General features: G+C 38.0%; 1 protein-coding gene and 1 long non-coding RNA gene across 2 annotated transcripts; one reads left to right on the forward strand and one right to left on the reverse strand.

Annotated features, from left to right (window-relative positions):
- Nucleotides 1-1366: 1366 nt before the first annotated feature.
- Nucleotides 1367-8820, reverse strand: LOC128623704 (sperm-associated antigen 6-like). The gene is made up of 11 exons (XM_053650857.1): nt 8665-8820; nt 8097-8192; nt 7014-7180; nt 5655-5838; nt 4418-4623; nt 3804-3977; nt 3458-3610; nt 2656-2847; nt 1864-1980; nt 1623-1768; nt 1367-1513 (listed from the first exon to the last, which is right to left on the reverse strand). Exons 1-11 carry the CDS (start codon nt 8687-8689, stop codon nt 1450-1452), a joined length of 1524 nt encoding a protein of 507 aa, XP_053506832.1. The 5' UTR covers nt 8690-8820; the 3' UTR covers nt 1367-1449.
- A 618-nt stretch (nt 8821-9438) lies between these two features.
- LOC128623413 (uncharacterized) lies at nt 9439-11034 on the forward strand. Its single transcript, XR_008388577.1, has 2 exons — nt 9439-9735; nt 9802-11034. It is a non-coding gene; the product is annotated as an uncharacterized LOC128623413 (long non-coding RNA).
- Nucleotides 11035-13410: the final 2376 nt, after the last annotated feature.

Consider the following 13410-nt stretch of genomic DNA (forward strand, 5'->3'; position numbering starts at 1 on the left):
TGCCTGCATTAAGACTACGATTCCCTGCCCAAGCCCAGTATTGTCTGTTCGCCTGATCGTATGACTACCGCCTGAATTACGACTACGCCTTCAGCCTGACCCTTGCCTTCCTGCGTCTGTTTCGCCTGTGCTTGCTTTCACCTCAGGTATCGTGACAGAACTACTACTACTACTTGTTGTTGTTGTTGTTATTATTATTATTATTATTATTATTATTATTATTATTATTATTATTATAACAACAATGGGCGGCATGGTGGAGGCACAGTGGCTTAGTGGTTAGCACATTTGCCTCACACCTCTGGGGGTTTGAGTCTTGCCTCTGCCCTGTGTGTGCGAAGTTTGCATCTTCTCCTTCTCCGTATTCTTCTTCTTCTTCTTCTTCTTATTATTATTAACAAACATAATAATTAATTATTATTACAGATGACAAGGACACATGCAGGTAAAAGTAGATGAAGGTTAGACACTTTTCTATACATTTCAATAACTATTACAGTATATTGCTTTATGAGTGACTCTAATCCTGTACTAACCTTCAGCAGACTATGGCATTTAAATCAGTCAAATCCTCTTTAATAAAAACAAGCAAAACGAATATATTTAGTGAATGTCACAGAAAACTGCACATTATAAATCTACAACACATGGTTGAAAATGACTAATTTACAGAATATAATCAGCAAAAATACTTTTGGGAAAAATAAAACCATGTAAAATGATTAAAGTCATTATTTACAACGGAACTGACAAATTAAAAAAGCGAAACAACGCCTAAAAGTCAGTTAAATTTATTCGATATTCGGCCCCATCTTCAATTCCGCCTTACTCCATTGTCCAATCACCAAATAGATCGTGATTATGAACTTTTAGCCAATCATAGCACAGGGGTGGGGTTTGTCTGAATGCGGGTAGGCAAATAATAAACCGCATCTATATGATGAAACAGCTGGAAAAAAGGTACACATATCGTCAGCTTTCACTGTAACACTTTCGCCATTTTGAAAACGTTTATTTTGTTTTTGGATCAGTATCCGTAGATTCGTCACACACGCTGCTCATATTAATTTTTTAAATTTTATTAATGCTTTAGAATTTACTCAACTATTCATCTACTTCTCAATTTTAAGGGATTCCTTATTGATGATTATCAATAAAAATGTGAAATTTTAGCAAGCAACAAAATAACTGTGATGTGTGTAGTTAGTAGTCTACAGCAGAAATGCTAGATAAAAGCATAATGCAAGGGTTAAATGGCAAACATCGCATTGTTGCTTTTAACAAAACATGAAAATAAATTCAAATCACATTTGACAGTATACTACATACAGTGCTGCAACAAAGGGTCAATAATCAAATGCAAATGCCAAATATCACAGTGCCCTGAATTTAATAAGATTATTTCATAAAGCAGTAAAAAGTGCTAATCATGGAGATGAACTTCCTGTACTAAACAGGCTGATACTTCTCGATCCTTTCCAGTAGTGCTTCTGAATATCCAGGTGAGAAGTACCTGTTAAAGAAAGATTAACTAGTGAAAAAAAAGCATCATAATACACATAAGTAGAAGGCACTTTTTCCATTTTGCCATGAATAAATGTTCATTAAGAACAGTTATAAACCTGACTATCTCCTCGGGGTAGGATTTGTTAATGGCGTTGATGTACTCCTGCAGATCGGACCCAGGTTCAGCTTTAATTTCCTGCACCTTCTTCAGTCCTCCAGTAGTTACAAACAACCTCCGTGTTTTACTATCATGTGGAAGAACCTGCAGGACACGAAACCAACAGCACCAATGATTCCCTCACACAGCCACCCTTCAATAAGAAACGTTATGTGTTTAGTGGAAAACGTGCAGTGGACCTTGCTGAACTGGCAGATAACGTGTTTGAGAACATTGCTGGGAGCTTCGTAGAGAAGTGGCTCCAATGCTGGAAGGTAAGTGCACTTCTGAAGGATGCTCTTTAAAGCCTTCTTTGCCTGCATCGAGAGAGATTATGTTTGTGGTATTACAAACAAAAACTATACATTCTAATGTATCTTTGGCTGTCTTAGGTTTGGGGACTGTATACCCAGAGCCCTATATTTCTAGGGACTATATACCCGGAGCCCAGTATTTCTAGGGACTATATACCCAGGGCCCTATATTCCTAGAGACTAAATACCCAGGGCCTATATGTCTAGGGACTATATACCCGGAGCCCCATATTTCTAGGGTCTATGTACCCAGGGCCCTATATTTCTAGGGATTATATACCCAGGGCCCTATATTCCTAGAGACTATATACCCAGAGCCCGATATTCCTAGGGACTATATACCCAGAGCCCAATATTTCTAGGGACTATATACCCAGGGCCCTATATTCCTCCGGACTACATACCTATGTTCCGGGCTCCTATTATTCTCAGGGCCTATATTTCAAGGGCTCTACATTTACAGGTTACCAGAACCCCACAGCCATATGTGTCTACATTCAAAGACCCTATGTACTAAATTCATAGGACCCTAAGTTGCTATATGTAGCTATGTCTACCCAGGGCCCTATGTTTCCGTAGGACCCAAGTCTACAAGAGTGTGTTAAAATCAGTATCAGATCACAGTCCATTCTTTGAAGAATTTAGCTATTTTGCCATTTTTTTGGTGAGTCTTTGCACCTTGACTTGCAGATCCTCAGAGCTCTGTGTGTCCAGGTAGAGACTCAGCAGTTTGGGGAGCACGTTAGACATGGCCACAGCTCTTGCATGCTCAGGTGTGTGTTGGCCAATCTGCCCCAATGCCCAGGCTGCTGCAGCCTTCATGTGATCCTCTGTCTCCTCGGCCAGACAGATAGCCAGCTGTGGTACGCCCTAGGGGAGAGTTCAGGTGAGCAGTGGAAAGAGCAGAGAGGAGAAACGTCAGTGCTGATACATTACCACAAATTATAATCACAAAATTAATATGAGTGATATAAATACTGATTAAGTAAAAAGTTTGGAATTAGTGACTCATTGGTTAAGATTCTGCATCCCGCTGCTGGCAAAGAGATACTGATGGCATTTAAGCAAGACCTTTAAACTTCAACTGGTTGGGTCTGCGACTGGATTGGATGCTGACCTACTTGTAAATGCAACTGTCAAATGAATAAATGGAATAATTTAGTGTGGAACTACCATCTACCAGTGGGGCAGAAAGGTAAAGTACTTCTATTAAAGTATAATCAGCGACCACCTTGGCAACAGTCATTTTGAGTCATACAAGATCAGGCTCTTATCTCCATGAATAGGGATAGACCCATATACCAGCAATAATGAGAGGTATGTAATTCAAATAACCTTTAAAAGCAACCCATACTTTATCCGGTTGCTCCAACTCCTGCACATACGCATTTCTCCATACCAAATGGAGCAAACTGCCCTGTATCTACTCATGTGCCAGTGTAAGAATCTGAAATATAAAATAGAGCTTATAGTAACAGACCTTAGATACAATGACAGCCATGGCGAGGTTCTCAGAGTGTGCAGCCACATAGCCGAGCATCATGATACCAGGCAATCGCACGCTCCCTCTGGAGTCCCCTAGATAATTTATCACAGCTGCTACACCGCCGGCATTCACGATCATCTGGGATAACTTGAGGGAAACACACACACACACACACACACACACACCATTGAGCTAAGAAACATCTCATGAAGACAAATGTAGGAATGCCATTGAAAAAAACTGAATAATTCAATGTGTATATTAATGCACATGTGGTCTCCAGTTGTTCACTCTCCATGTTTTTTGCGCTTGAAAATGCTTTAGTGGCCATATTAGGTACCTCAGGGGTGTGTTTTGTGATCTCTCGCATCAGCGTGCTGATGTTCTTCCTCACATTTTCATCTGGGTCTTTAAGGCAGGCCAGTACAGCAGGGAAGATCTCAGCCTCCACCACAATCTCTGCCAGATCCACAGAGTGCTTGGAGATTTGGCCTAGAGCCGAGAACACGTGCCTCTACATAGAAGTAGTAAAACTTACTGACCATTACAAATCACTGACACTAGAGACTCCTTCCATAATTGTTAAATAAAGGTCTCCATGATAGAAACATCAGAAACAATAACACATCAAAACAAGCACATTGTGATAAACCTCTAAAATTTGAAACACATCGGCACTCTTGACAGCGCTGCTGTTATAGAAGAATGAGCAACACTTTCGGACCAATCAGAATCGAGCATTCAACAGAGCTGTGGTATAATTTACGATACACAATATATCTTATACTAAGGCTATTAGCTATATATAAGTCTAGGTAGTATGTGTGTGCACAGGTGGACATCAAAATAAACAGTCCCTCTAATATAAATATCATTTTAAAGATGTTAATTAGTCAAATTGTGCCAGGTTGGAAAATCTCGTCAAAGCATTACAGATTACGCTGTTACTCTGACCTTCAGGTTGGTGTCTGGGTTCAGGGTCATTTGGGCGAGGTGTGCAATGGCTCCGGCGTCCACTACAGTTTGTGCAAGCTCTGGCGAGTGTTTGGAGATGTCACTCAGCGTTGAAGCGGAAATCCTCTTCAGGGCAGTTCCAGGCTCCTGGATGCAGAGAACGAGAAGAGGAACAGCACCTGCATCCACCACTGCCTGAGCCAATGCTGCGTGAAAGAAAACAGGGAAAAAAGGACATTGCTATTTCGTTTCTGATTCAAGATTAATGCAACTTTCATTACAGATTTTAAGGAAGACCTTCATTAAATCAAAGGAATACATTGAGCAAGAATGACTTTTACTCAAATTCCCTCTTGTCAATGAGCCAAAACATGTTTGATGTCTGAAGTTTGCTTCTAAAGTTTTGCACTAAAGGCTAAAGTAGTTAATAAGTAATGGAAAATTAAGGCTACCAGTTTTATCCTTACGCAAACTGGTTTCTGACACAGTGTGACACACTGCTATTGATAAAAATGGATAAAGGGCTTTTTTATTTTTATTTTTTACAGAAGTAACAGTTCCATCTTGGAAAAAAAGAAGACCACCCAATTGGCAAGTCTCCAAAAATAGGAAATTTCACATCTTAGCCTTTTTTCTAAACATTTTTGAAAAATGACACTGTGAATTAACTTCATATTAAAGGATCACACAATATGACATCCTTTGTAAGAATATACAGTACATTTACTTATTATGCTTTTTTTTATCAGCCTTAAAATCTTATGAAGCATTTTTGTTATTTTTCCTTGCATATTTTACAGTCCCAAAATTGTCAACTGACTTCATATTCAACAACAACATAGTAGAGATCTTACTCTGAATAAATCGTCTATTTTATCTATTTATTCTGAATCACAGAATTGAGATGTTCGTTATTTTGTATATTATGTAGAAATGAACTGTTTTAGTTGAACAAACTTATGCAAAATGAATATTATATTCTAGGAAAAACATCTAACGTACAGTAATAAATAATAAAGTGTGCATGTAAACTTTCCGAGTGTCTAGATCTTAACTAAAACAGATGAGCAGCAGCTTTTCCCCCAAGGATTTGCTGATTGCCATAAAACCCCACATATACATGCAAAAAAAAACCCACTTCAAAACCTTCTGAAACTACCGAAGTCCAGACCTTGATGTCCTCAGAGCTAGTTATAACATGAGGTAGGAGATGTTGCTTTGAAATCTTCAGACTTACAGCTGTTGTGGCGAGCGATGTAGCCTAGTGTCCATGCAGCAGCTTCTTTCACTACAGGATCAAACTCCGCCAGGGAGATGACGAGAGCATCGAGGGCACCGTAGTCTACCACTGCTTGTGCCAGCTCGGGTGAGTGCTTCGCCACGGCACTGAGAACAGACGCTGCTGCCTTCTTATAGAAGCGCTGTGGAATACATTCACATTTACAGTGCAACATGAGAGCACACATGCAGATATTAAATATTAAGTATTAATTGTGTAAAAATTCAAGCAAAACATCATTTGCTTAAAACCCTTGTATAATAACACAGTGTGGTTGCTCTGATATGATGTCAGTAAAATTAAAGGATCAGTTTGTAATTTCAGTGATCTCTGCTGTCCATAAGGTAAATTTAAGCTGACAAGCCTTCCCCTGCCCTTTAAACATATGACCAATGAATATTGAGTCCCCTTTTAAGGGAAAAAAAAAAGATAGTTATAGTTCCAGCCATGTGCGGGGCTAATTTCTGGACCAGAAAAAACTTAAACAGTAGTTGGATCTAGTTATATGTTCATTATGTATGTATCAATGTTGAATCTAGCACCAGCAATAGGTCCTTTAGTTTGTCTCTCTGGGGAAACTGTTAACAAAGGGGATTCAAGGTAGGACATTTTAGAAAGCTAGAACCCTTACCCACCCAAAGAAACCTTAAGGAACTGTTTTGTTTGTTTGTTTGTTTGTTTTTTTCTCTGAAGACCAGCCCAGAATCAGTTATATATTACAAACTGCAACTTTAAAGGTGACCTGAAAATTGTATACATTTTTTTTTCTTTGTTCAATTTTCATTCGATTAAAAAAATAGATTTTTTTGGTAATATATTATACATGCGTAACAGTTCTAGCTTTCTAAAGGTTATAGGAATGAAGGGTCCTACATAAAACCTTTAAAGAGTCCTTCAAAGGGACAAAGTCAGAAACCCTTGTGCTGAGAGTAGCAGTAAAAATTAGCATATATTCACAAATCTGGATTTGCTAAAAGAATCCATATGAAGAAATAAAAATTGCATCACCAATATTTTAGTATCTTGCCCAGAGGAGGAGAACAAAACCGAACCCTCTTGACCCATGGACCTCTACCATAAAGGCATGAATAACAGTTTGTATTTTATATCACAGCCATTTTTTTCTGCCAAGTGGACTGAGGATGTTTTATAGAACTCTGTCTACTGGATTATTTCTCCATGCCTGTAGTATAATGATCAGGACAACCGTACCAAGACAACTTTGAGGTCTACTGCATTAGCAGGTATATTCCCAACTCCGCACCAGTTAATCCATTGTTTTAAAATAAGAGCTATAACGCTGGGTTGAAGTCTTACGTTCTGCTTAAACAGCGAGTAGACGAGATGAGGCAGAATGCCTCCCTTCACCACAGCCTCGGCCAGGTCATCACTGTAGCTGGCGAGTCTTCCAAGAGCCAGAGCTGCTGACTGCTGGATAGTTGGGACCGCATCCAGGAGAAGAGGCTTCAGGAGGGACATCACACCTGAAGCAAGAGAAAGAGAGAGAGAGACATACACAGAGAGAGAGAATACTGGATGTAAGAAAGGGAAACTGTCCAGTCAGCAATGTTTTCACAAGACATCTGTTCTAATGAATAAATAATTATTTTTTCAAATGGAAAATTTGTAAATGTGCCACATCAGAATCAGAACCAGAATCAGGCTTCATTGGCCATGTAAACTAGAGTATACAAGGAATTTGACTCAAATGTTGAGCTCTCATTTTGTTAATAGACATTACATACTGTATTACACAAAATAATAAGATATTATATACTGTATTTTTACAATAATATAATAAGATAACACAGACGAACACATAACCCACAATGGTAATATAACACATGTTTGCTTTAAACAAAAATAGAGACTATATACTATATACTATTGCACTTTAACTATTGTTTCGCTGAGTCTGTGCCCACTGTAGCCTCAGACGCCTGACAGGAGTGGAAGGTGATGTGGTCTTCTGCTGTTGGAACCCATCGGCCTCAAGATTCAACACGTTGTATGTTCTGAGATGCTTTTCTGGTCACCATGGTTGTAAAGAGTGGTTCCCATAGCCGTCAGCTCGATCCAGTCTGGCCATTATCTTGTTTTAAATTCCAGCCTGTAAGGTGTTACCACTCCCTTCCTCTCCACTTCTCTATTTTCATATTTCATGTAGTTTCACTTACTTTTTAACTATTAAGATTGATCTTTTAACTTTCTAATGTTTTAATCAAACTCTTCCTTTACATCTATTTTTGTACTGTTTTATAGAATTGTCATTTTGTAAAGCACTTTGAACTGTGATTTGTATGAAAGGTGCTACAGTATATAAATAAAAATGATGATGATGATGATGATTATTCACATTCAATTCCCCACAACATGGAATAGATCAACAAGATCACTTACCTGCATTTTGAAGTGTTTCGATATTCTGAGGTCTTACTGAAAGCTCTGCAACTGTTTGCACGAACTTCATCCTTTCTTTCTGGTACTGCTCAAAAACTAAAACATTTCAAATGTTAGAATTTTAGAATAGACTTTATGGTACATAATGGGACCTTAAGCACTGACCACTACTAACTAATGGTACACCAGATGCACTTTCCTAGTTTCATACCTTCATTTTTGAGAGTGTAGGGTACTATATTTGGGGCTATAGAGATTAAATCTGTTTGGATGTTTTGTTAAAGACAGGCTACATTTGTAGTAGTAGTAGTAGTAGTAGTAGTAGTAGTAATAATAATAATAATAATTATAATTATTATTTATTTGTTTATGTGTGAATGAAGCACTTCTCAGTTTTACTACATCCATATATACTTCAAATAAAAGTTTCAAAGTTCAACGTATAACAAAGCACAACAGTAATCTACAATTATTACTGAATTAACGATAAAATACCTGAGAATTATAAAAGCTAAATAACCCCAATGCAAAGAGTGTTTAAATGTACAGCTCGAAAATACTTTCTCACCCTGGAAAACGTGTCGCTGACTCATAGTTTCAATCCCACAACGAAAAATCAGTCCAGAGTGAGTCTCTGAAATAAGTACTGGAATAAATTTGGCGTGACGTTGGACGTTCGATATTCACAGAAATGCGGAAATTAAGGGACCGTCTCTAAAGTTACATACGACATTGTTAAACACGTTTCTAACTTCAATAACATTTGAAGGGAATGACTTACCAGCTGTCATTTTTACTTAGGGGTGTATTCACTTTTGTTGCCACCGGTTTAGACATTAATGGCTGTGTGTTGAGATATTTTGAGGGGACAGCAAGTTTACACTGTTACACAAGCTGCACACTCACTACTTTACATATTTTTTATACTTTACATACATTTACATACATTATATATATATATATATATATATATATATATATATATATATATATATATATATATATATATAAATTATTTCATTAATACGAAATCAATTTTTTGAAGAATGCATTCGTGAAGGGTTTTTTGGTTCATGCATTGTAGGGTTAAATATCAAAAATCTCAAAGGTGTGCGTCATACCTGACATCTAGTCAAACACTTTACAGCTGGTTTTGTGAGTGTACACCATTCCCTTCAAATGCTATTGAGCTTTAAATTATAGTATATTTTGTGTATGAGCCCATGCAGTAATAAAATGCATGGCAATTTTTATATATGATTTAATAGTTTATTTCATTAAATATCAAAAATCTAAAAGGTGTGCATCATTGCTGACACCTACACGAACACTTTACAGTTGGTTATATGACTGTAAGTCATTCCCTTCAAATGCTATTGAAGTTAGAAACGTGTTTAACAATGTCGTATGTAACTTTAGAGACGGTCCCTTAATTTCCTCATATCCGCGAATATCGAGCGTCCAACGTAAAGTCAACTTTATTCCAGTGGAATACGTAAGAAAAAAAACATGATGTGCAATATAAACCCACAATCCTCTCGCTCTCTGTTATTGATTAGCGTTCTGTTGGCATGACAACATATCTTGGTGATTCAGAGTTCCTTGTTCCCTGGCATTTCCGGTTCCCATTTCCGTTCAGGTACGTTGAGGCTTTGCTCACGGTGTAGTCAAGTGAACATCCCAAGGCTAATTTGTTTATTTATAGTTTATAGAGGCGAGTCGGCGGTGGAGATCGCGTTCAGTGATCAACATTAGCTGGTGGCTGAATGATATGGATATGTATATGATGTATATGTATGTTGAGCCGCGGTATCTGTGAGTAATCATATAACTTCGCGTCTGGTGTTTATTCAACCAAATTTTAAATACACCTCTCTTTTTTCACATTGGGACTTGGTAGATTTAGTTTGTATTAAGGTGAGAGTGGAGAGTTGAGCATTTAATCTTCTCTAAGTCAAACTCCTATCCCAAGACGCTACATGTGACGCTGCTGCTGTTTTGTTTTACTTCACTGCTCTATCGTTATTCTTTCTTGTTCTCTTTATTGTTTTATTTATTGTTTTGTTTATGGGCTGGTTCGGTTCCGGGCTTTGCTTTTGCTGTCTTGCTTAGCAGCACGCTTCGGCTGTCTGTTTACGTGCCTTGCCTCCGCTGTGTTGCATATCAGCTTTATTTTATTGCTGGTGTAATTTTTTATTTAGTTTTTCTCTATTTGTGTTGTCTTTTCCTAAAATTTTTCGTTGTGCTAGTGTCTGTTTTGTTGACTTTAGTTTTGGATGTATTTTTGGTTTGTTTTGCAACCACATGTAGTGTAAGAGGTAAATGAGTGTTTTCCAGCCTCACACCTGTTCTTTCAGGTTTGTTTCTCCACATAACCACCTTACTATTGATGGGGTGTATGCTAAGCCTTCTTGTCTATAGTGCTATACTTTTCATTTTATTTACTGTTTACTATAATTCTGGTTCTGCGTAGGTGCTGTTAACTGCCTCTATTTTATGTGGTGGTGTCAGTGGGCCTGGGTGTTCTAGCCACCACACCTGTGTCTGTAATATGTTTTTCTTTTTATGGTTTAGTGTTTGTGTAATTTTGGCTTAACGGGTGTTTTCTTTCTCTCCAGGAGCCAGTGAGTCTTGGTGTGGGACAGGGGAGGCTAGCTGCATTTATTCAGTGGTGTGTGCTTCCCAGCATCCTCAGTGTGCCAGCACAATAACTTCCTTATGGTGTAGGTAGTGTTTGATGATTTTGCTGTGACTTGAGGTGGGTTTGGATGACCTCCCGAGCTGTAGCTGGCCTGTCTTGTTCCTGCCAAGCCTGGGCCTGGAGAAGTGCTTAGTTTTAAAAGCCTTATCGTGCTTCATGGGAGAGCGATTTTATATTTGTATGTTAAGTTTTAATGATGCTTAAGTGTCATAATAAAATGTCATTTTTATATTCGTACTCATGTCTCACTCTCATGTTCTTTGCCCCGATAGGTAAAACTTATGTGTGCCTTTATTTGGGAATATTTCCCTGGTTCTCCCCCAGGGTGGCATAGTTGGATTTACTAAATTTGGATAAACGTTTCCCTCCACTTGGTAATGCCACACAGTGAAACATTACTTTGCAAAATTGAAAGGTGATCTTGATTTGAATTGCACTTTTTGTGACAGTTGTCCTGAAACTGTAGTGCCTGAACAATCGCTTGCCAGTAATATATTTTTATATTTAATAATTTATTATTATTATTATTAACGCTCATCAAGGATTTCTATGTGTAATTTTGCACCACTGCTGCAAATCACTTAAAAGACTTACATCCTTGCAACTAAACAATTTAAAACAGTGGTCACCAACCCTCTTTCTTGAAATCTACCTTCTTGCAGGTTTCATCTCCAACCAAAATCTATCACACCTGTTTTAGTTGCTCAAGAACATCTTAAGGTAGATTAGATGGTCAGGTGGGCACAACCTTTGATGGAGCTAAAGTTTTCAGGCAGGTAGATCTCCAGGAACAGGGTTGGTGACCACTGATCTAGGATGTGGTGCAATGTTCTAGGTATTTATTGTAACTACTACTCACAGTGCTACATATTTTCCCATAATGCATAGTATTTAACAATAAAATACTGTACTGTTTAAAGGTTTTAAAATATCAGAAGAATCGATGCAATTTTTCAAATTCATTTATTGTGCTCAAGATCGTTAAGAACAGGATGTTTACATTATCCTTTCATTGGTATGAGATTTTCACAATAAGATGGCTCACTTAGAGCTCTCAATCATTCTCTTCAATTTTGTTCTGAGTTCTGTGTGGTCCAGAGATGCCCCTGACATTACAAGAGGTGAAGCTGGTGTACATGGGCTAACAGGGCCGAAGTCTTTCAAAGCTAAAAACCCATGAAGATGAGGTTTAATGTTTGGCACTCATTTCAGACTATTTGCTATTAACAAATGTCTTTTGGAACAGCACCACCACCGGTCATGAAAAATACAGAGAACAGTATGAAGAAGCGAGGCTGGGGCTGACTTCTTTCTACCCCAGACTGTAGATTCTTGCAGCCTATCCATGACGGTCATGTCAGGCGACAATCGTGTCATGCCCTCTAGATTTCATCTCCATTTGGGCTGATATAGTATTTCAGTATGTTTCGACTGACACATCCATAATGCTACATCAGCAGTGATTGAAAAGACACACATGAAGCAATCACAGGTGTGACGACTACACTTAGGCAGGGGCAACTCAACGGTTAAGTCTCAGTTTACTAATCAGAAGGTCGGGGGTTCAAGCCCCAGCACTGTCAAGCTATCACTGTTGGGCCCTTGAGCAAGGCCCTTAACCCTTTATGCTCCAGGGGTACTGTATGGCTGACCCTGTGCTCTGATCCCTGTTTCCTAACAAGCTGGGATATACTGTGCTGTAATGTATATATGACAAAATAAAGACTGCTTCAAACATGATCACAGTCAAAAAGTAATCAAAGTCATCAAAACAGGGATAATCCAATTTTTCTTAACAGAAAATGCAAATAAAACACAGCCTCAATATGTAGGGGATTTCGCCTTGTTCAACTTCAATACAGGACAGTGCATATTATCACCAGATATGGTAATCACAGTTTAAACTATGCAAGACCAAACCATTTCAAATAGTTACATCTGACAATATGGCAGTAGGAAAAGTTTTGAGCTCCTGCACCACATGATACCCTCAATCCACAGGAGTTGAAACTCCTAACATTTTATTTGTACACTTGTACGGGTGTTGTGTCATACCATCGCAGACATTACACATGATATAACTCTCTCAATATGATATTTCGTTGTCATAAAACAAGAAAACATTCATCCAGAAGTGGTAGTTAACCGAAATATCGTCATGAACGATTACATTTACCACTGGTGACATGAAATCTACCAAGCAAACGCAAGAGCGAGCTTCTCTCCCGCACTTCTCACTGAGCATTGTGTAGTGTGTGTGTGTGTGTGTGTGTGTGTATGTAACCAGGTGGTAAATGGTCTGTTTTTGTTTCTTTCCTTGCACTGTGTGAAATATATTTCATGTTCAGATGAATGTTTCTAGCTAAGTATAAAGGCAAGAAAAGCTGTTATTGCCTAAGTTATGCTGGAGGTGTCAGTAAGTAGTGATGTTAGATAATATATATATTATATTGACGTTATATTGATGTTATGTTATGATATATATACGTTTACATACAGATATATACATACACACACACATATATATATACACACACACACACACACATATATATATATATATATATATATATATATATATATATATATATATATATATACGTTTACATACAG

The sequence above is a fragment of the Ictalurus furcatus genome, chromosome 19 (assembly GCF_023375685.1).
Source record: "Ictalurus furcatus strain D&B chromosome 19, Billie_1.0, whole genome shotgun sequence".
Taxonomy (NCBI): Eukaryota; Metazoa; Chordata; class Actinopteri; order Siluriformes; family Ictaluridae; genus Ictalurus; species Ictalurus furcatus.